We start from the raw sequence: 24,990 nt of genomic DNA on the forward strand, positions 1-24,990 counted from the left end.
ATGCATGTGGTTACACACAATGCTGCAGTTTTATCATCACAACAGACTCGGCAGAACCTCAAGTTCTGAAGAACACATTTCAGTTTAAATGGTTCCTATAGTTTCCTATGAGGGGCACATATGTACATCCGACAGACATTCCAATCTAAGGAGCAGTTCAAGACTATACTCCAAACCTTGTTACACGTCCAACGTGAAAGCTCGTCTTTGTCTGAAATCAATCCAATGATTTTCTGTGCCTCCATTCGCTCCAACCACCTCCAGGCTCTTTTTCCCCCCATTTCTAGCGTGCGAGTGTGGGGACAGGCCGTCGCTCGTGTCTGCTGCTGGACTTGCTGTAGGGGCTGATGGCTGGCCTGTTTGTGCATGTGTAAACTCCAGTGCTAATACAAGCAGCAGTATACATGCACATACACTTCTGCCCCTGCATGTGATGTGCACCACGCCAGAGCTGTCAAGATCCATGAACAAAACATAAAAAACAACATTCTCCTGCTACACAGTACATACACTTTTCATTTCCCCTCTCTAAGACCTTGGTGAGTGGGAGTAAAGCCGATAGGGAGGAAATGAGAGAGAAGGACAGAGAGTTAGGAGGAGAAACGGGAGAGTAGTAGAGTAGAAAGTAGCGTTATATAGAAAGGTGAAGCAAAGGGAGAAACCAGAGAGGGAGAGAGAGAACATGTTTAGCAAGGGGATATGAAAGAAAAACAAGACAGAGAGATAAAGGCAGAATTGATTAATTTCTTCAGACTGAATCCCTGGAAGAATGAGACACCCGGCGAGCGTACGGGCAGAAAAACATACCCAGCAGAAGAAGAAGAAAAAAAAGCTGGGGAACAGAATAAGGAGAAGGTCAGGATGTGTGTTTGCATCTCAAGAAACAGAGAGAGAGAAAGATCTTACAGTAGAGGCGTCCGCCTCTGGCAGGGACTCTGGGTGAGACCACACCGAACCACATTTGTCAGACACATCTATCTGTTTGACTACAAGATAAAGTACACTGCCTTGCCCTCCCTTGAAAACAATCCTTTCCTGTATTTAGAATGCTTCCTGAATGCTTAAATCTCAGGCTGCACACGCTGCTAAAGGCTTAAGCTGCAATGCTTCATCCCGGCAGCAGAACTAAACTTTAAAGGCAGTCTTGTCAACATATTCTCAAGATTTATTGCCTCTGAATTCGTATCAAAATGTTTTTCCCCCCGCTGTTTCATCGCTGCAGAATAGAATTCAAATGCCTCGCCCATTTCTCTAATAAGATGTGTTCTTGGAGATTTTGAACCTGACATCGCAGCACAAAGCCTCACTTATAACCTTAACACAAGGAAAACCCCCGCTGTTGCAGTCAATAGACTGTGTGATAGTGGAGTCGGGCAAAGAGGCCAGTGGGAAGGCTGTCGAGAGCTATTTTCATCACAGGTAGGTCAGAGCTCACGGCGATTCTCAGTGTTCAGAGTCTAACAAATAAAACATGAAACGTGTAGTGAAGTCATTTGCATGTCAATGTGTTTGTGAAGGCTTCCATTTCATAAGGAGCACGCTCTCATTAGCAGTTGGGACAATCCTCCTAATCTTGCCCAAAGTTTACTTTTAATTACGATTTCTCAATTGCTTTGGCTCTCGGAGAGACTTCCGCCGAAATCCCTCTGCGTTCATGTGTTTGTGTTTTAATCAAATTTAGCACCTGCCTGTGTTGGATTTGTGTCCATGTGTCTCAAGTTGCATTAGTGTGTGTGTGTGTGTGTGTGTGTGTTCACAGACACCGGTGCTTTGAAATGTTGCACATGCCACTCTGTGAAGAGCAGAATGACTTAAAAGCTCCATCTGTTGAGTTCATGTGAAGGTCCTTCAACATTAAGATGACATTTTAGACACTGCACCTGAAATAGGATTTGTGTGAGTGCTGGAGTGAGACACTAAGCAGGAAAGAAAATGCAAATGGAAACAGAATGTTTAGATTACAATGTAACCTGTTCCGTGTCTTTGAAACCCTAACATGAATCTGTGTAACATGTCATCACTAATGGTTCTTCATAAATATTAATGTTGATCAAATATTTCATAAAGACTATGTTATGCAAGACTGCGGCTTCCTCCCATCTATTGATGACATAGATACAACTCTACAACGTGAATGCCTGACTTTGTTTGACCTACATGTATCAGCTGGGACAGGATCCAGGAGACAGGTGGCTAAAACTGTAAAAAACGGACATTAATTATCTTACGAAACTAACTCTACCACACTGTCTTCATATTATAAACATTTAGATGGCTGATGCTGAACTACTGTAGGTTAGTGATCATTTAACAGCAATAAGTGTGGATTGGAGTGGATTCGTTTGAGTGTCTGCATGGACGTTATGAGCCTGATGATGCTTTAGCAACTTTAGAAGCGCTGGAGCTGCTGTTGTTGAGCGCCAGCAGCGTATTTGCATATCAAGCTGAATAAAGCCCTTCCAGAGGAAAGCCTCCTTAGCCTTTCTGTCATCAGTGGGTTGACAACTATTGTTCACGGTCTCACACACGCACACATACATACGACTGCATGCTGATACATGAAAGCAACCGTACGCATTGTGAGACGCGTGAGCGGGATGAAACAAGCGCAGACGTGAACACGCGCGTCCACTGATACAAAACCCGAACGGCACCCTCCCTCCAACACATGCTCTGTGGGGAAGAGTTTGTGGATGACAGCCATTCATATTTGTTGTTTCGTTATGATCCAGGCTAAGCTGAAAACCTCATGATGAAGCAGATTTCAACAAACGTATTTCACACACACGCAGTGTCCTAAAAGCCAGAATTCAGACTGTGTTGCTGCAAGAGGGAGGCTTTTTAATATTAAGCTGTCAGATAGGAGGAGGCTGTTTTTTCAAACATCAAACACACAAACAAACGCACTTGGACACGCACAAATGTAAAGTGGTTTTGTAGATGTGGACATATTGTCTCCATAATCTTCCATAGGGGCTTTTGCTTTCTGCTTGTTCGAATAAAGTTTTGCGGTGATTTAAAAGTCCTCTGGATGCACTCTAGGAGGAATTTCATCGCCTCGCAATAGCTCTCGACCTCCATTCATGCTTAAGGAACATAATAGCTGCTGTCAGTGAGATGCAGAGGGGGGAATATGTTTAAAGACCAAGTGTAAGGCCCGAGGCACGTGGCAACCATTTCAATTGAGGATGCCATAGTTATGCCTGAGCTCAAGTCATCTCAAATCCTCCTCAGCTAAATAAAATATAGATATTTGTATTTTTATTACCTTTGTATTTGTATGACTAAATTATTTAAGAGTTTAGAGTTTAACACACTGCAGTTAGAGTATGTAAATTTAATATGGGCAAAACAGATAGAAAGCTGACAGGATGATTCATCAGATGTGGGATTAAACATTACGTGGATGTGCATTGTGTAAAACATAGCATATGTTTTCTGGTGTCAAGCCTCAGGAGACAACTGTCATGACTTCACTTTAAACACACACCATGAAAGTTATCCGTCCTCAAAGACTCCGCTTAAAGCCATTTAACGTATTGGCCGTTTAAAGCCGAGTTCTTTTGAAAATAAAGGTTTTGTTCAAATCCATTTAATGACTGCCAAGAAAAGTTTTATCCCCTCAAAGTAGCCTTTATATCACTGATATAAAAGCAAAACATAATTACACAAAAGCATGTTTATAAATGCTCATAAAAGTAAAAAAGAGGAGAAAGTAAAAACCAACCTAATGTTAGAACAGATTCTGCCTCCCCACTAACCTGACACAGCAACAATATACGACGGTACTGGGCACTGTTTTCTGGCACCAACTTACTACAGCTGGATTAAATATACAAATTAAAAAAATGCTAAATTTATAATATGGCAACAAACATTAGACATAAGGTGCTGTTAGCTGATTTTTCTACTGTACTTATTGCATCTTGCATCTATTACCGACAAAAAGGCTACAAATGACCTTGACTTCTTGGTTCCTGATGGCACTGTAGCCAAGCAAGGATGAAGAAATCACAAAATAGGTCATTAACATCCAAAGTACACTGCGTTATGACTTTAATATGCAATATCGCTGTGGTGTATGAGGATCACCCGGCCGAGTATATCCCCAGCACTGCAAGATTCAGTGCCAAACGCTGCTAAACATTATAATCAGTATAAATAAATCCACAATGTTAGAGAGAATGCAGAGCGTATCACCAACCTCCAAATAACTGCAGGCATTAATGTGGTTCACACACACACACACACACACACACACACACACACACACACACACACACACACACACACACACACACACACACACACACACACACACACACACACACACACACACACACACACACACAATGAGATCTGAAGGTTGCTGTGCCAGAGTGGAGCACGTCAGTGGTTTCCAGTGGGTGACTCCTCTTCTGCTTTTCATGTCTGCTGCGACTAACACACATCCCTTTACGTCAGATTAATGCTACAGTGGTATTTGCTGTGGGCGGTCCAGTGCCACTCATTGTCTGGAGGGGAGAGCGAGGGCAATGGTATGCGCCGCAGCAAGGAAATGAGCAGGGAAAAACTAGAGGTTAGGGCTACTTAATGCAAATGAATTGGCAGAGGTCTTAAAGTATTACTGCAAGCAATACCAATCAACAATCAGAGCCAGGCCAACAAGAGCTTGGTCCGGGTTTATATGCCTGGGCATGACCAATCAAGAGTGCAGGGAACTCAACCTTATTTTGCATAATTGTTGGCATCAGCAATCCTGTTTGAGCCACTACAGTAAAGGATATGAGAGAGTGGCTCCCGTCTGCCTTTGCTTATGCTAAACATCCTCACACTTGTGAGAAAGGGCAACTTATTGCAAGATTTTGCCATGTATTTCAGAATAAAAACGATAATATTACTGATGCTTAAAAGTTGAACTTCTAGCCCTTATTACAAACTGGACTAATGATCATTAATTGACTGCTTGTTTTTAGCTTTGAAATAAATTAAAAAGAATCATTCAAAGCAGCCTGAGGCTGTGTGAGCTTTACCTTTTCCTAGGTTTACATACCGTTTCTCCCATGAGAATAGTTGTGTGTGTATATACAATCAGGCCATTAGCCAAATTCACACAGTAAGTGTTCATTTAAGGGCCCCAGCAGAGCTCACGGTTCTCATGTACAGTTATAAATCATGGGGCAATGAGCGCATGAAGCTCAAAACAAACACTAAGAACGCTCCCACAGATGACTGCTGTTTTATTTGGTCCGAGGGAAGAGCAGATGTGCTGCCTGGCTTTTTAAAATGAGGATGAAAATGCAGCGCTACTAGACTGCGACAGAACAAGGAGTAAACAAGTACACGAAGGAGAGCATGAAAACCTAAACACTGTAACGATCCATTTCCAAGTCAATTATTCACTAAGCAGCTTGACCAGAAGACAAACACAGTTTAACTACTGCTGTACTTCTACGGCCGGGTGCACTTACTTAAGTCCAGTCTGAAGCATCATTTATGTATTCGTAAAAAAAAATAAAGGTAGCTGCACAGATGTGGTTTTTATAACACAGTGTGCCTCACTTCTCACATTTAGGTAGACAGTAAGTCAGAACGAGAGGAGGGAAACCGTGCATGTGTGTGTATATGTGTGTGTGTTTCCTGTGTGTGTGTGTGTGTTTTGTGTGTGTGTGCGCGCGTGCATGTGTGTGTGTGCGCGCGCGTGCATGTGTGCGTGCGTGTGTGTGTGTATGAGTGTGTGTATACATGCGTCAAAGCGCTTCCTGAAAGCTCCTGCACACTTTCCATCTTTCTCTCCAGTTTCCCTAATCCTCCGCTTGCTGCCGTGTCAGCACACTCCAGTGTTAAATGAACGCGGCGCCTGTCATCGCGCGGCTTTCTTCCCCTCTCACGTCTGCCCATCACAGCCCTCTTCAGCCGGCTGGCCTTTCCTTCCCAGAGTCCTGCCTTGCTCTCTAACCCTTTGTGACTCCGCCGCGCCTTTGCTGTCGCCCTGTTTGTCTGACTTCCCAGGACAGAACATCCGAACGCACCTTTCGTCTCCATCCAAACCACAACCCCTCCTACTGAATGCATGAATGGAGGCTCAAGCACGTGTAGGCGCACAAACACAACACACACCGTCAGCTTCTGCTCATGTTCAACAATGATTGAAAATGATCGTAACATTGTTGTACACATCAACTTGGCTTCTATTCTAGATTTGCATGTTTCCTTCTTACCTTGCTACAATGCAGTCTCTTCATTATTTAGCAGTGCAGTTCACTCCCCTCTTTTAGTATCATTACCGCACTGCAGTGCTTTCATTATACATCAGTCTCAACAAAGAATCTCTTGAGCCTCAACCATTTAGAGGCTTTCTCCACGGCCTCTGTAATGCTTCCTGATCTCTCTCCTTGTCTCATTTCGAAGCTACTCATAACTTATTAGTACAATTATAAATTCCAAACAGCTACAGTGGAGCCTGTACCTGTGATGCTTTGCACAGATAAAACTACTATTTTACCATCAGTCTGTCCTTGTTAAACGGAAACGGAGCTATGATTTAACAACATTTCGGGCTGTGGCACTGGCACTTAAATTATAATCTGGTGCTTTTATCCTTGAAAGGATCCTCTCTGTGAAAACCTGAACTAATCGTGTTTAGTTTACAAAGGCACATGGCTGCTAATAAAAGGTCGCAGTTCCACTGTGCTCCTGTGAACGCAGGAGCCTCAATAATTGTGATACAGGAAACATTCTGAACCACCAGACCTCTCCTTAAAGTTGGCACTGCTGCCAAACGGAGTAATTGGACAGGAAGGGCCTCGGACAGGAAATCGACCAAGAACCTAAACGTCACTCTCACAGAAGTTCAGAAATCAGAAATCCGTCAGAACAAATGCCTCGGAGGAAGTCCTTCAACGTCATCTTTACAGAGTATAGCGAGTAAACAGGCGCTGAGGTAAAAGCAAATGGCATCCCGGCTGTGGTTTGAGAGTCTAATCAGGCAAAAATGGCATAAAGTTTTGAGAAAGCAACAGATACAACAGTTTCCCTTTTGAATCATGTCATGATTTTTCAGATTTCCATAATGTACATAAAACATAAAAGCAATAATAGGCAATATGATATTGTCCTCTGAGGGTAAAATAAATTGTGTGTCTTACAGCAATGTCTTATTCACGAGCAGTTTTATTTCAGCCACTGACTGAAGCACTTTACCATTTTATTCTAAAACGAATAAATTTCAAACATAAATGTCCGAATTTCAAAGCAAACCTTCGACAGGACAAGAAACAGGGTCTCTCACTGCAGGCGCCAGCTCCGCCCTCCAAACATGCACATCTCTAGCTGATCTGATTTCACATGCGTAGAACATAAACATGACAAAATTAATGTGGTTAATGTGACTGAGGGTTTTTCCGGCTTATCTCGAACATTTCCCTGGACCAAAAGCAAAACAGTTTGCTTAATAACTGACTCAACCTAAATCTGAGCTAAGTTATTCCTGAATTTTATCTTCTACCAAGCCGTGGATACAATCAAAAAGCCTTAATTGAACCCAGAGCTCGTTTTTTTTGGTCAGTAAGGCTGTAATGGCCTCACAACCTCTTTCTTTAGAAAAATATCATATATTTTTAATCACAGAAACGCTTTGAATCTAAGTGTTAGCGATCATTTCAATAGGTGGTGAAATAGTATTAGCATGACCTCAGAGTGGCACAGTATTAATTTGGACATCTCAAGGCAAATTGAATTGAAAACCTTGCACAGAACCGACATGAAGGAGTAGAAACAAACGCACATGTTGGTGAAAGGGTTTTACAACATGAACTCTTGCTACATACAAGAAATAAACTGATCTTCTTAATTTTTATTTCATATTCTGGTCCTTCCTCCCGACCCCAGAGGGAAATCATTACTTGCAGCCTTCTAAATATGCATGGGATTAATTATGCGTCTTGTTATCACTGGCTAATCTGCATAGGCCTCTCATGTATAAAGTCCCTCTCATTACCATTCAGAAGGCCACCTCACAGGTGTGCTGAGAAAATATGCGACACAATGTAGCTGATCAGAAATACAGGCGAATAAACGCTTTAATCAACCGGACCACAAAGTGCAGACGTGGCGGCAGACTCACATGCACACGCACGCGTGTTCAACAAGCACTTACACACAAGCGTGCTCGCTCAAGGGTACGGACTCCCCGGAACCTCCACGCGCACGCTCGCTCACCAACCGATGGTGGACCCCCACCAAGAAACAGGCCCATTATGCAACCCCGGTGACAGAAGGTCCAGTCTGCCCTACAAACCAGGGTGTCGCACGCATGCAAGTTTGGCCTGCGCCAACTCATTAAGAACACAGCTGGCCGTAAAGCTTGGAGTGGGGTAGGACCACAGGGGTCCTCAGTCGGGTGTCTGACTGGATTTTCACATAAATTCGTGTACATAAAAAGCACACTGCGGCACACGCACTATGTGCTTTGAAGAGATGAAACTTTTTAAACAGAAATAGTTTCCAGTGAAGACACAAATTTAAGTTTGCATCTTAAAAAAATAACATGTAGAGATATAAAGTGAATAACATGACCAGTATCATCCTGTCTCGCCAACAGCATCCTCCAGTTGACCCCCTTCTATTACTCATACATGTCTTCCCCTTATATTTATGTTGTTTAGAATCCAACATAAAATGTCAGAACCATTCCCTATTGAATTCTGTCCATCACTGCTCATGTTGTTTTGTGCCATGTTTCCTGATACTGAACATTGTATGTGTTATGAAATGCACATTGCACAAATGCACATTTATGCACATGCCTTTGACTGAGTTTACCATTTGTATATGGGCAAAAGAAGAAATATGTATTTTACTGGCTATATTAATACCATTTAGCAAGAAACATGAAGACTAATTAGTAGCTGTGGGTGATTATTGAAATTCTAGACCTAAAAGGGGACTCACCCAGGTTCCATTTGAGTCCAGTGGTGGTGGTTTGGCACGGCCCCCCTACTGGAATGAGGCTGCACCAGTCCCCCTCCAGGCCGGTGTTCACCCGCAGTCTGTGGCTGCCCTGCCGACACACAGCATGGGTGAAAGAAATTAACAAGCGTGCTAATGCCCGAGTCAGGTGGGAACTGTGAGATAACTGCAAGACATTAAAAACTTTTTTAGTGCAAAATGACAAACTTAGCTTCTCCGCCCAGGGACTACGGCTCATTAAAATAAATGACTGCTCTTGTTAAAGCTGCAACCTTTATTTAGTTCCCCCACTAAAAAAAGGCTACGTTGTCATTTTGAATGATCATCTGTTTCAATGTTTGTGACATGAAGTCAAACCATCTTTGCAGTGAGAGACCATGATTGCACAACTATGATTGCCTCACCTAAAGGCAGGCAGCTTATAGCAAACAGCGAAGTGTTACCATACGAACACTGGAGTGTATCAGTTACAGGGCGCTTGGCTGACAGAGGTAATAGCTTGTGTCTGAAAAGTTACAGTGTGTCTTTGTGTGAAGTATCGCATAGAGAGAATCAACATGAACAAAAATCCAAAATGTCACAGTATGCTTTAGAAAAAGTGAAGCTTGGAAGATAAACAGCAGCATCACACAGAGGAGGTACAAGGTGATGTTAGACTCTCCAGGCTGAATAATGATTTGCGCGTACATTATAATGAAACCTGACGCTGGATTCTAAAAAGGTCAAAGCAAACTTTCTGTATGTACACACGCGTTTGGTAAAGGAAGTGCTGGAACAGCAGGAAAACAGGAAAATGCTTGAAACGTTGTAATTATCTTTCATCAGCTCTTACATGTCTGCAGGCCAACAGCGTCACATATGCTCAAACCGCCATACACTCAACCCCCAAAACATAAAGCGTTGACAGCTCCATCAGTCATCTAAAAGGGTTCGTACAGACACAGACAAAGACAGCAGAGCCGTGCGCACTCAATTAAGAGTTTGAAATCTTGAAAGCTTCTGTTGCTCGGCTTCCTGAAGCTGTGGAGCCAGAGGGAAGGAATGATGGGAAAAATTCTAAGCTTTGGCGCTTTTGATGTTCGCAAAACATCCCCGCGGTTGTTTTCTATACATACATGCGGTGTGTTTGTGCAAGTGTGTCACGATGAAAGCGCGTATGAGGAACGTGTGTTGATGTGAAGCTACGGCACCTGCACACACACACACACGCACACACACACACACACACACACACACACACACACACACACACACACACACACACACACACACACACACACACACACACACACACGCTCTGACAGCATCCAGACCCTATCACTATTTGCACATTTTCCTGTGATGTAGACATTTGTGTAAACTTGTTTCATTTTCAAAACACGGCACAATAAAAGAGTAATTTTCCAAACTTCATTCCATTAGTCTTTACATGCTTTACATAATGGATTTAGGGACATTATTCTGTCCTTTGTGTAGCTGTGTGCAAGTCTGACTTCATATTATGTCTACACCAACAACTGCATTATAGAGACTAAAGCAGACATTTGTCTTTCTAATGCCTAATTTCTAACTTTGAGCATTTCTGTTACGATTAAATACCTTTTTATGTAGTTAGTAATAATAATAATAATAATATCATGCTCACGATACAATGCTCAAACAATAATGCTGAATGCAGGAGTAATATTTCCATGTTCTTAGCCTTCATTTAGATTATTTTAGAGAGGGAGCCAAAGTCATAAGCCCTAATTATAGTCAAAGTTGAGACAAGTCCTGTTACAACATCTGACATTTAAAGTCAAGACAGAAACTTTCCTTTTGTTCTGTTCCATTTATTACAGGCTGTCAGTTCTTCATAGCTGCATTTATTTTATTATTGAATAGCACACTGGTGCTAACTTGCTGCAGCCCTGCAGAGGTTTGGATGAGTGAACATAATATACTTCTGTTATCCCACTCCATCATTTAAATCAGATTTTGCTCTGACAACTCTCACTCCTCAAAAGGGCATCAGATGAAGTTTGTATTTTTGATCCGCAGTATTTGTGTGTTTGTGCTGGAGTGATTTATTTCGAAGGTTGCACTGACACTGCATTTGCCTTTGTCCCAAAAGACACAAGTGTTTCTCAAGCTTCTCTGGAGATGGGGACACTAATTTTGGTAAATGTGGCTCTGCTTGGCCCCGCGACCGAGACTCAGTAGAGTCGACAGCAAGAGAAAAACAAACAAAACAGATGAACTCAGTAAGTTTTTCTCCATTTTTAGAACTGAATTAAAACTAAAATTCAGTAAATTTAGCGACACTTTGGGACCCAGACTGATTAAAACATCTTGGTGTTGTGTAGGGAGTCAGAATAAACAAGCCTGCAGCTCCTCCAGCGTCCCTAGCCATAATTTAATAAAAGACACATGAATTACACAGCGCTCTGAGGCCGCTATAGAAAGCACAAGGCTTTCCTAAGATCGCATAATAACACTTTGACATCTCATTTGGGAAACAGAAGCTCAAATTAGCGAGTGCAACCTTGGTTATAAGTAGCTGTAAAGCTACATTAGCTTTGTTATCATGTGACACAACCTTCTCTTGTTAAGTTGAAAAACTAGGAATTAAGTCTTTGGGTAATCATGTCTCAGACTGTGTATAGAAGCTGAACAACTCTGTATGTATTGATTGTTGCACCAAGTCCCAAAGCTAACAACGCATAACAAAACCTTGATTGCATGAAATATGGATGGTGAGGATATTTGGCAAAAGATGTAAACACTTCAATTACAGATGTAACTTGAACAAATAGCACAGAGACCTTCGAAGGTTGCAATCACCTTCATGTACGGGCGTCTGCGTTCATCAGTCGCTGGCGAATTGGAGCTGCGTTGACAAACGAGCTTAATTTACCCTCACTGAAGTAAGATTAATTGGAGGTGTCGAGGTATGAAGCAGTAAATGACAACGCGCCTTCGGAATAATGACAAGAAGTAGGGAGCGGGTGCATGAGAGAGAGGTTTACTTAACGCATTACAAGGTGTCGTCAGGAAGTGTGACAGTCGGCTGTTTGTCTTGAAGATCTCACAAATAACCAAAGCAGGGGAGGGAGAAAATAGAGAGAGTGTGAAATAAAGAGCGGGACGTGTCCCAAATGGCGGCTGCTTGGCCACTTGTAAACTCAATCAACTGAGGAGCATGAGAAAGTGGCTGGCAATGAGGAAAAACAATTTGGGAGCATCAAAAGAGACTCTCCCCCTCTCTCCCTCGCTCTCTCATGCACAACAGCAAATTGGGACAATATAAGAGCTGAGAAGTGTGTGTGTGTGTGTGTGTGTGTGTGTGTGTATGTGTGTGTGTGTGTGTGTGTGTGAAGTGATTACTTAACAAAGAAACAAAGTGTTCAACACTCCAATCAAGGTGGAAGCAGAGCAAGGAAAAGAACATTTTGGAGAGAGAACAGAAAATAAAGACAAGGACATGGAACGAAGGATGATGAGAAGAAGTGGGAGATGTGTGAGCAAGAGAGCGGAATCTCACTCTAGTGGGGTGAACACACTCTCTGGGAGTGTCTGTGTGGTTCTCATAGGCAACTTAAAAGACAGTGAAGCCACACGCAGAGGGAGTGGCATCACCTCATGTGTAATTTAGATTTCACAAAGCGCGAGGAAAAGACATATGCCTGTGAATTTTAGCGAGGCTCCTAACGCACTCACAGGTCGGAGCAGGCACGCGAGGCTACTCCCCTGTATGACCAGCAGGGGCAGTCGTGTCATGGGCAGAGCGTGGTGGAGGGTCTCCACGGAGGCCATGATCTGGTCAAACCTGCCTCCCAGGCCACCCAGAGTCACTATGGCATCCACCTGCAAAGACAAATGCAGCAGACAGAAATACATTAATGTTTTGTGTAGCTGTTGTCTGGCAGTGGTCTACATTTTTCATATGGTCAGCCGCCAGTGATTAATTGATCATGAGTGTAGTCAAACCCATATACCTGTGGTTCATAAACTATTAAAAACACAGCTAAGCTGCAGTGTTTAGTGGGCGGTTTGCTCGTTTACAGTGCCACGAGCTCAGGAGCAGTAGTAGAACACAGCACACGCGCGGTGTCCTGCCTCCATAAATATTCATGAGCGCAACACATCCTGGGCTAAAAACAGACAGTGCCCAGCTGTTTTAGGAAATTACTTTGCCTTTTCCAAACAGGAAGTGTGTATCAGCTGCCTGGTCATACGTCTTCAGTTGGAACTAATGATCCTGAGAGCCCACACAGGCTGGGGGAATTACCCAGAGACAGACAAATGGGTTATTACTTATTTGTTTGCAATAACAAAAATACAGAATATTGCCACTTTATTATTTTATGAGGGAACAAACAAGCACAACAACCAAATCCATTGGGACAAGAAAGCCTGGAATAAAAGGAAAAGCAAAGACATGAGCTTGAGGACGAATAAACCATCATGAATAGGTCAGAGAACACAGTCTGACCACTACACTGATGACAGGCTTAAATAAAGAGCCGGCCATGTTAAAAGACACTAAGTGAACTAAGTGGATTAGGTTTCCTTCTACCTTGGACCTAAAAGACGTTTTTTCTCCTAACTTCAACCAGCAGTTCACATGAGGACGACAGTTACAGCTCTCAGCAGTTACATCCTTATACAAAGTCTCCGAGCAGTCAAGCACCAGTGCTGACAGCCTTAAAGCCCAACAGGGTTTAGAGGGCAGAGGCTCTGTCACAGGCTGATGGGGAGAAAAACACCCCACACCATCAATCACACTCACTTCAATGTTTTCTCTTGTTTTTGCCTGAAACACACACTCTAAATAACCAAGCAGCCTGTTCGAGAGGTAAAATAACATTCCATTACCTTTGCTGGAGCTGAGTGTCGTGTCAAATGCAGCTTAACATCAAGGGACAGACGATCAGACATCATGCATAATTTTCTTTTTTCACAGCTGCTGAGCAGCCAAACTATACAGGCGACACCATAAGCACATGTGCATGCATTCATTTATTTTGCGGGACTTCACAGGAAATTCCTGCGGCAACCTGCCATTACTTCAGCGTGTCTAACATTTCCCAACAGGTGAAAGAGCTCCGATCCGCCTTGTCCCGGAGCTTCGTACATAAGGAGAACAGGCTATTTACCCAACTGAACGTGTCGTAACTGCGGTTTCTGCCTCAGGAGAGGCGGCTGATACAAAATGGTGCTGAAACAGAGGTTATTTCAACATCTGGCTGACGCCCCCACACGCAGACGCTTAAAAAATGTAAACAGCAACACACACAAACTACTCTCTGTAAGAGAGAGATGTCAGGAGAGAAAAGTGCGTCTCCACAGATGACACCATCCATGGGTTCCTCGAATACACCAGAATGAAAATCAGAACATACTGTAGGACAAACACTAGTAATACTATTTTTAATTATTGCCAAAAAATGTGCCAACAATACTCAAGTCTGCTTCACTCAATTTCTGTATCTGTGGCTCTCAACATCAAGCTGAAACTAAAACTGGTCAACATAGATTTTCATTTCAAAAATATATAATTTCCCAGTGTGTGACAGGAGTAAATAATGTGGGCATGTGCAGGGCAGTTCCTAATGGTGTAACCTACAGATTCATTTTAAAACAGATTCAAGCCACTGGGGTTTTATTGTATATAGTGTGCAAACTTTAAGTCTAGACCCCAACACAATCAAGAGGTTCCATCTGGTCAAATTCATAGAGAAGAGAAAATCTGGAGAGAGAACAAGAGGCAACGAGAAGAGAAGGAAAACTGTACTGAACTGCATTTCAGCCTCTGATGACACACTTGCTTGGTGAGTCCTCCCTTCTACACCTCTGCTTTAGTCAAACTCCATATACGTTTCCCATTTTTTTCCATTTGTTTCTGTTTTAATTTCGTTTGCTAAAAAGGAACCCCCAAACAATCCCCCCACTGAATAACAGCTATTTAACAGGCGGGCTCCATGCATTTAGCCACGCTGCCTCCTGATTGGCCGGGGGAACCAGAGCAAGCAAATGGGGCTTGTGGAGCAGCCCGAAAAAAAACAAAAAACGCCCATTTACTGAGAATGATGAACAGATACCAGCAGAAACAGAGCAGAGAATGAAAACAGTGCTGCTGCTCATTGCCTGCAACAGTAGAGCAGGAGAGAGCAGCTAACTAGGACAGAACTGTGGGAAGACAAACAGAGCAGCGCACACATGCATGCACACAGTCCAACAAGTACTTACACAGTAGATGTAAACAGGTACTGTAGGCTACAAACACAGACACACCTCCCAGTCAACACACACTGAGCACAATTGCATAAATATATACAGTTTGTATGCACACAAACAAACACATACTCATCCTCCACCCACCCTAATCCTCTGATACCTTTCTTCGGGATTGCACCCAGCACAATACGAGATAAATTCTCTAAATCAAGCGCTAAGCTGTGCAGAGGAAAACATCCAGGGGCTAATATGATGAATCTTAAATAGCCCAAACACACTCCAGAGCACAATGCTCGGTAATCTGTAAATCACCCCGCTATTATTTTATCCCTATATTTAAATTTATTAAAAGGCACTAAGAGGGAAGTGGTGGAGATGAACAGAGGAGGAAATGACAAACGAAGAGTTCTGCCTTCATGTAACCTGTGCACAATCACAAAGTGACAAAGAAAACAACGTCGTCGTCGTCATCAGCAGCGCTCTGGGCGCTGATTGCCAGGCAGCTATCTCTCACAGGCAGGCAGACGGACGGACGGACAAACAGCCGCGGCTCCACAACACAGCAAACATTAGGCAGCCTGACAGAACGAGGCCAATGAGAGCGAAGGACAACGCGGATGTCTCTGCTGGGGGAAAGAGCACAACGTGGCAGCGTGGGAGCCTGAGATGACGCGCCGGCTCCCGCGCCGGGAAGCGTCTTCGCCACAGTCTCTCATCAGCAGAGATGTGAAGTGATTGGAGCACTCAGCGGTGATTGAAGCAACGCTCCGTGAGAAAGAGAAGGAAAACAGAACTATAGCCTACATTTCCATGGCATTAATATACGTACTGTTTGATTGCATTGCATTTTAGCGTGCGTCAATACAGCGCATGCTTTTGCACATTTCTGCCCCACGCTGTGTGCGGCGCCTGACATTTTGAGAGTCAGAACGTAAATCTGAGCCAATCTCTGGATCAGATCACTATGTGTGTGTGTGTGTGTGTGTGTGTCTGGCTGTGCAGCAGCTGGCTGGGCTCAGGGCTTCACACCGTCTGCGAGCTTAGTTTCAGATTCTGGTTGTTAGAAGGAGCTTTGAGCTTCGGAAAGATCACGGCAACAACAATTAATTGTTTCACTGTAGCAGGTGAAGCGCAGTGACAACTTTAAACACTTGGGTGACACTTTTCAGAGTTCGTTCATTCAACGTCTCATTTTCCTACTTTGTGCAACTCCGTAATGTGTGAACGTTCATCACTATCGACCTTTCAGCAGCTCATCTGACACAGACGACTGAAGGCCTTCTATATAGAAATGAAAGGGTCCAAGATGACTCATTTACATTAATATATTAATCACAAGGACCTGTATTAAAGGATGAGTCAGAATTTCTGGCGTTGTGTGTCTATCTATAGTGTATTTTACAGGTCACCATGCTGTGTCATGTGAAGCGGCCGTTTACCTGTAATTTCCTTGTCTCGATCTCCTGCAGCATGATTGCAAGACACTTGGTGAAGTCCGTTAGGTCCTGGTCAGCTGTTTCTATCAGTCGACAGCCCTGCACACAATGGAAACACACAAGTAACAGAACACAATAGGATACATGTGCGCATTTGCAGATAGCGAATTCACAGATAGCAAAACAAAAAGCCAGACACAGATAAGGGATAGAGGCATAGCAAAACAGGGTATAAATCAGTGTTTTAGTGCTGTCTGGCTGCCGGAGTGCTGTGTTGCTGAATAATGTAAAGGTTCCAGTCGGTGGCCCTAAACTACGGCATCCAGGTAAACAACGGCGCCCTGGCTTCTTCTGCTGCTCTTTTTCTTTCCACACACACACACACACACACACACACACACACACACACACACACACACACACACACACACACACACACACACACACACACACACACACACACACACACACACACACACACACACACACACACACACACACACTGTCACTCCTAAAACACAGCACCTTCTCTGTTTCACCCACACACACAAGTCCCTTCACACATTTGTCCGCTGTGTTGTTTGATCCGATCCATCCCTCCACCTCTGCCGTCTGTCTGTCTTTATCTCTCCTGCAGATGCTCGGCTGTTTTCCCATTTCCATTTATGCATTTCACTGCTTTACAGCAAACCTCTGAAGGATCGAGACTAACTTTCCCCAAAGCTGAGTGTCACAGTAGATGTAGTTGTCCTGCCTCTGCAGCAGGTTTGCACGTGTGTGATTATGTGCATGTAAAAATGGTTAACAGCTGGTGTGTGATCAGAGTAAAGCACAGAATGACACGGCACAGGCACTGCATTGTCTTTGCTAAGGTGTGTGTGTGTGTGTGTGTGTGTGTGTGTGTGTGTGTGTGTGTGTGTGTGTGTGTGAGTGACATCTTACCCTGTATTTATTATTTATTGAATCAAGTTTCACCTCTCCCCAAATGTTCTGGTTTGACATTTTGCTTGTTATAAACAATGAGAAGTCCAATTCATGGAAAAATGTTCTATTTTTTTATGACCTTGCTTAGTTCAGCTCGGTAACAATTCTTCTGCAGAGCTTGGGGCACACGCAGGGAAAATTACAATGTCACAGTAAATTGGAATTGACCTGGAATATACGTCACAGATGCGTTTATGTATGACTTGCATGTTCTACTAATGATACACAATAGGCTGTATGTTTAGAAGTAAAGGATTGTTTTGACTTGTTACAGTAAATATACAGTAAGATCGATAAATGAACAATAAGCAACTGCTTAATTTTTACATGATAATAAACTATAGTTGTGGATAAGAAAGAGGCTGCAGTAGCATTCATAGCCTGAAAGCTTCGACTCTGAGCAACATTTTCCTTTCTAAAACAGTGCTCAGGAACAAAACGCTTGGAGGGAGGTGGGACGTATACCTGTAAAATGTGACCCTGACCACCTTCTGAGAAGGTTTTTGCATCTTACAGTGTGGTGACAGCTGCAGTCCTTCCAGCCCCGCGTACTTTGATGATTCAGTCTGCAGGTTCTTGCCACTGCAGGTGGGACTCCTGGAGAGTCTGAGACATGAGAGCCACTTAAGCCCAGTCAACTTTGGATAGTCACTTATCCACTTAGGAAGCGTGATCTCAGCCCCATAACCCTGTGACACCACTCACACTCTGGAAAAAAACATGTTTTCGCAAACTCAAGCTGAGTTGATAGCTGATACCACGTTGAGTAGCTGAAAGTTCAGTGTGGGGACTGCACTCACAGCATAAAGGGCAACTTAGGGAGAACATGTGACTATTTAGTTTTTTATGAGATGTAGATTTATTTTTCTATAATTGCCTCCTACCTCTCTGTTATCTGACCAATCTGCTTTGTGCCTGTGTGTGTGTGTGTGTGTGTGTGTGTGTGGCTCCGTGGGCACCCGTAGGTCTGACACAGTGTGCGAGTTGATTATTCACTCACCTTGTCGGCATAGAAAGCTTTGACCTCTGCAGTAATGGAGTCAAAATCCCCACTGATATAGTCGGGGAGAAACCTGGATGTAAAGATAGGGAGATAGGGTGAGTGACAGAGGGACAGGGTTAAGATTGCAAGAAAGACAGAGTGAGACGAAGGAAGGAGGGAGAGGACATCGGGGCATGTGTCAGCTCTTTGATCTGTGCAGCGAGGGAAGGGAGCGATGCCTCTGGGGGAAGACGGAGAGACACAGAGACTGACATGGAGATTCTCTGTGGCACTGAGCCTGGCCCTGTTCCACACGCCCGCACACACAGGGCTGACTGCCGAGAGAGATAGATTGATGGAAAAGCAGTCACACGCGCGCACAGCCCCAGACAAGCATATCTGATATACATACGGGGATACATTCCAGCACATAAACAGAGCCATGGCCAGACTGGAAGCAAGTTTACTCCTAAGTCAGTCAAAGACAAACAGTAATTAATAGACTGCTGTCTGTCAACCTCCCCCCTCTCAGACGCACAGAGGATGATGCAGCTGGTGTCCCATTACACAGGCGGACTACTGTATATTGTCCATTAGAGCCAAGTATTGATTTGATTTGATACAGCACATTGTACAGTAAGAGCAGAGAGGTCAATGAGGTAATATGAAAATGTACTGCAATATATAAAAAAATACAGCTACTCCTCAGTATTTAGAAAGGGTATAGATTATGCATTTTATTTTACATTACTAGAATTAAGATAAGAATTAATAATAATGAATTAAATTCTTTTCTACTTTCAAACAATTATAATCTAAAATTTAATTTCTACTTTTTAACTAGCTCTGCTCATACAAACAGGCACAATAACAACAAAATGAAACAAAACACAATCTTAGTTGGTTTTGGAAGCCAAGCAGAGATGTGATGTTAATACATGCAATTAAGAGGACTACAACTGCAAAACAAACTGGGCGGGAGGCCTGGGAATATATGTGCACACTGACTTAGCATTCTGAATATATACCTTTCTCTGTGCATTTCATTCACTCGAACGCAAATGTGGTGTGGGCGAGCTGGCGTTTCCAGGGCGGGGGATTCAACCCAGAACCCACCAGCCACTCCTGAGTGGAGCATCCCTGTCAGAGAGACAGATAGCTCTCTGTTTATTCCGTTTCTGGGTAAGGAGCAGGGCCATGCAGGGATGCGCTCGCTGCTATCTAGAGGTATTAACAGGTCTGACATTACGATTTCATGGTTGGTTGGCTCGTGTGTTTGTGTACGTTTGTTTATGTGTTTGTGCTTCCCGGCGAGAGGCGAGAGCAATGTTCCGGTCGGTTGAAGAAAGAGATACAGAAGGATTATTCCCTCGCTCCCGCCTCCCGTGTTCCCATTTACACCAACAAGATACAGGCAGACAAACAGACTGGCGTTCGGTCGCCTCAAAGTTGCATCAAGACAATCAAGCACAGCCGCGAGACTGAGATAGACGAAGAATGAGAATCAGGTATATGCACAACACACATTTAGTGCAGCATGCACGCACGCACACGCACACACACACACACGCATGGGCGCAGGCACAGGTCTGCCCTTCTTAAAACAGAGGACGCCACAATTGCATCTCCATTCAGAGACAACCTTCATGTGACAGATGGGACGAGATGTGACGCGAGGCCTGATCGGAGCTCTACGCGCCAGCGTGCACACGCGCACACATCTCAGGCTGACCCGTGTGCGTGACTCCACTGAGCTGATAGCGACCGCGGCCAACGAGATGCTAAATCCTGCATTGGTGTCCGCGTGCGTGAGCCGAGGTGCCGTTTGTGTGTCTGCGTGTTGTGCGCCTGACAGTCTCCGCTTCCACATTAATATTAACTGACACTTTAATTTGGACGGGAAATAGAGCATTTTACCGGCGGTTTGTGTGGGGCCTGGGAGGCAGGGGTGGCGCTGTGACCTTTGTATGTGCGTGTTTGTCTATCAGCCTGCCTGTGCATCTCTTTATCTCTGCGTCCTCTGAGCGGCTGTTTCTTTCCTTGTGCTGCTTTCTGCTCTCTTATTTCACATATTTTTTCCTCATTTCTGTCTGAAATACTTACTTTTTTCAGGTAATTAAGGCAATGTCTCCCTGTCTAACTGCGTCATTAAAGAAAGAAAAACAAGATCCTTATATATTCTTATCTGTTTTCCATCTCTATTTCTGTCTTTGTTTTGTTTTAACTAAGCAAGACAACATCCTTCCATACGACCACTTAATTAGAGCAAAATGTTGTCTTTGTTGATTTCCTCTGGCTCCCTCATGTCTTTCATCTTTTCTTGAAGCACAGCATGACAAACACACCTCTCCTTTTCCTCATCTTTTCATCACTTGAGAAGATGTGGCCCTGATTACTCCTCTCATCCGTCCCTTCTCCCAATCAGAGGAGGAGGGCCAGTGAAGGGTTGAAGGATTCATTCTGGATTACATCATTAGCAACCCAAATACGTAAACAAGCTGCAGAGAAGCACCTTGACATGCTTAGTTCTCTGACTCATATGTCAGTGTGCACAGAGAACGCACTGACATACTTTGCACAATATTCTTAGTGCATAATCTACAGTATGTCCAGATGCCACATCCTGTGGCAAATAACATCCGCTGTGAGGAGTAAGGGGCATGACCCTAAGGTTATTTTGGACAAAGTGAGATGTACTTTATTTTGTGGTACATTTATACAAAAGATCTTTCTAACTTGTGGTTTTTAGTGTGTCTTGCTTCACAACAAGCTGTTCTGCACAGGTAGGCATGAGAAACAACCAATAATTGCAAACAGAGGTCTAATTATTCCACCGCAAGAATGAGCTCAATTAGCAAATCGGCATTGCTTATTTATTTATCTGCACAGAACCAATAAATAAAAATGAACCTGTTTACACATAGTGAATGGAGCACTGAGAAAGCACGAGCATTATGTGTATGATCCAATCCCAAAGATAATCACGTAGACGCCTGTAGACACGCCATAAATCCACTCAAGTTCAACTCAAACATTCACCATCAGTGCTACTCCTCGGGCTACTAGGTGTACTAAAGAGAGTGGGAGAGAGAGGGAGATCATCATCATCATTAGGCTTAATTGTTACAACGCTAAAATAATAGCCTTAATAAAATCTAATGATGGTACAACATCTACTGTATGTCAAACAATGTTCTCGTGTTGAAATGAAAGGCCTAATTTCCCTTCATCAACTCGTGTGCGGCAGTTGGGAGAAACCGGTGAAAAGTAGTTTGGCAGTGAGAGTGTGAATAAAATATATTATAAGGAAATGATTCAATAATTAGCAATGGATAACAAGTGAAATGCAGAGAAGGGTGGAAAATGAAAAAAGCAAACAGCGTTGAAAGCAATCAGGAACAACAAGCCCTTAGTTACCAATCATCACGCTGAACCCCCTGCCCAGTTTAATTTGCAGTGTAATCCTCTTAACTGGTGGCCTGTGACCCTGTTTTTAGGTCGCACAATTCACCGTACTCCAGCAGTTAAAACGCTTTCAAGCTACGCCAGTTTGATTACGCCAGAGCAAATAGCTCATATTGTGATTTTCATATATTTTAAAAAAGATTGTTTTCTTAAAGATATCATTAAAAACAGCAGACCGCCAGACTGTGACAATCTGTATTCATACTGGAGCATGCTAAAAAAACACAGGTTACCAATTAGGAGCAGTAGCTGTCTGGATGAGACAGTGGCACTTTTATGTAGAATATACATGTTGAACTCTATGCACAGACATCGCTTTGCCTGGCGAGCAAGGCACAAAGTGAAAGATGTTATTAAAGGGAGAACACAAACAAATAGACTGTCAGAGATGTTTCCACTTAGACAATAAGTAGTCTTCATTTGACAACTTCATTTGCGGAGGCTGACAGGTCTTAAACAAAAATGCACACACAATCGTATGCTAACACAAGCGCGCTCAGGAAATATTTCTCACCTAATGCACACGCTTAGTCAAACAATGACACATTTGCCTCTTCCTTCACTGGCCCAGATCGACATAGACAGCTGAACATTTCTATGACACATTCATAGTAGGCATTCCCGTGATGGCGAAAAGAGACAAGGCAGTACAAACTGTTCTGGTTTGATTTACAGCCGATGGAGGCCCTAGGAATCATCATCAGACACACAACGGATCAGCCAAGGAAAACAACAACAGCAGCTGATGACACAGGCAACGTGTGAGAGAACAACCATCAATGTCCAGCGGTAAACCAAGAGCAGCCATGCAGAGAATGTACAGGACACATCTGGGCAACAGGAAAACATTAGCCATCAGTTACAATCGAGAAGATACAAGAAAGGTATTCTCAATATTCATCTTCTGTTCATTGTACTGGCCTTTCTGACGTTTTAACACCTTTACAGTAACTGTTAGTGATTCGAACCCCCTATTTGACATAGAAATCTGTAACATTTTCTCAAGTGACCATACAAAACTACCTGTGATGGACACACAGACAGGAAATACAAGGTACACTACTGTCCATACTACAGAAAAATAGATAGATAGATGTTTAGTCGTTATGGGTTACTGACTACAGGTTGAGTGTAATAAAATAAAATGGCCTGAAATTATTTCTCACCCAGGAGCATGTCCTCTTTGTCTTCCAACGCCCCTTACAGTGAAGTCGACTCATTGTCACTTGAGTCATTAGGGGAGGCAGAAAGCCTTACCCTGACAAACTCCCTCCTCTCCTCACACCTAATGACTACCATTAAAGCTGTTTTGACAGAACATTACGTGGCAGCCTTCTCTTGGGTGGGAGGACGTCCGCCCACTTTGATCTTGTGGCAGACCAAGCGACTGTTACCCAGAAACCTTCCTATCCTCATTATTTTCTGATGGTAACACACAGTCACAGTCGAACTAGACAATTACATGCGAACGTCCCCTCCACGACTGCGTTAGGGCCATTACTTTTTCCAATAATGCCTCACATCATATGCATTTCAAAGGAAATTGCTACGTATTTTAATTTTGGTTCGGCCTCCAAAGCACCGCCTCAGCCACAGTTTTCCAGAAGTCAACTGATATCAGCAAATCTGACATCATTTGCAGTTTCTCCCCACAACTGCAGAGGATGTGATGGAGCACTTTTGATGGCTTCCCTTTTCAAACGAGGATCTTAAAAGCCGACATGTTCCCCTGCAGTGAGCCAGCACAATTTGTCAGAATTATCTGCTGGAGTTTTGGAGGGAGCTGATCCTTTCATGAGTCGACTGATGCGTAAGCCACAATTGAGAGTTGGGATCCCTCGACAGGCTGTCCTCACCGTGCACAAGACAAAGGCAGAGTATGCCAGTATCGATATTTTGAACTTGAGCTTTAAACTCTGAATTCTGGACGGGAACAATCGTTACAGTAACAATTTCACTTGTGCAATTTGAGGACAAGTGAAAGCCCCATATAAAATGCACACAAATTCAACTCTGCTCAACCCTCTATTACGTTGTTATCTTGGCTTCGAAACAACATTTATCAAATCATGTTTGTTTTTTCTTCCTGTGCATCTTTCTCATATCGCCCTCTTTGATTAAACATTGGGAGTGCATGCTTATAAAATCTGGCTCTGATTGATTGCCTGCATCTCCCTCGTCCCTCCTCTTTCTCTCTATAGTCCATTAGTTATGTTAATGTCGACCTAACCACATCTTAACTTGCTGGTGATTGATTTACACATCCCCACCTTTAAACATCCCCTGGTTCTGTCACATGTCTCTCCCTCCAACCCTTTATTGCAGATCTTTCCTCCTGTCTAGATGCATAACTTTCCAGGACGCAAATGCGGTTTGGGATGCGAGGGCTTAAAAGGCAGGTCTGACTGTCAGCTTGACTGTGCAGTCTGCTGACAAAGCTCGGACTGGAGGGTCAGAAGATGAATCTGCAGTGTCACATAAACAGACAGGAGTATGAGCGATGCCTTTGCGGGGCCTCAAGCTCAAAATCGTGCTCCGAGACTGAGATACACGACTAGTGTAAAAAAACTTCAAAGACAAACAAAGTATGTACGAACTGGATGCCTGTCATCTTAAACATATTTCACTACTTAAAGAACTAAATATTAACCCCAATTCTAACAGGCCAATCTCATCTACTGTGCGCAATCAAATTCATCTGCTTCCTTCTGTTTACAATCTAAACTGGTCGAGATGATCTATTCCTCAAACTTTGTTTCTTAAGCACTAAAATGACACGTACTGTATCACTTTGTTGTTTTGCAGTTCTTTTAATTACCAGTTTGTAGCTAATGCTATGTTTAGGAGACAATTATCTTTAATGCCAATGTCAGTGTTTTTCTTCCTGTAGTCAGACTTTGACTACTTTGACACTTTAAACACACTGATGAAACT

At 43.3% G+C, this 24,990-nt stretch overlaps 1 protein-coding gene across 6 annotated transcripts in view; it reads right to left on the minus strand.

Annotated features, from left to right (window-relative positions):
• tpk1 (thiamin pyrophosphokinase 1) overlaps positions 1–24,990 on the minus strand; it is a 43,315-nt gene that overhangs the window by 3,984 nt on the left and 14,341 nt on the right. For 4 of the 6 annotated variants that reach the window (XM_029147658.3, XM_029147660.3, XM_029147657.3 and 1 more), the window contains 4 exons: positions 18,610–18,682; positions 16,629–16,724; positions 12,670–12,816; positions 8,953–9,061 (listed from right to left, as the gene is read on the minus strand). In XM_029147658.3, the coding sequence (XP_029003491.1) occupies positions 8,953–9,061; positions 12,670–12,816; positions 16,629–16,724; positions 18,610–18,682 (425 nt within the window). Of the gene's footprint in view, positions 1–8,952; positions 9,062–12,669; positions 12,817–16,628; positions 16,725–18,123; positions 18,216–18,609; positions 18,683–19,619; positions 19,732–24,990 lie in introns of those variants that run through there. The other 2 variants (XM_055508266.1, XM_029147661.2) reach the window with 2 other exon arrangements.

Source organism: Betta splendens, chromosome 4, assembly GCF_900634795.4.
Source record: "Betta splendens chromosome 4, fBetSpl5.4, whole genome shotgun sequence".
Classification (NCBI taxonomy): Eukaryota; Metazoa; Chordata; class Actinopteri; order Anabantiformes; family Osphronemidae; genus Betta; species Betta splendens.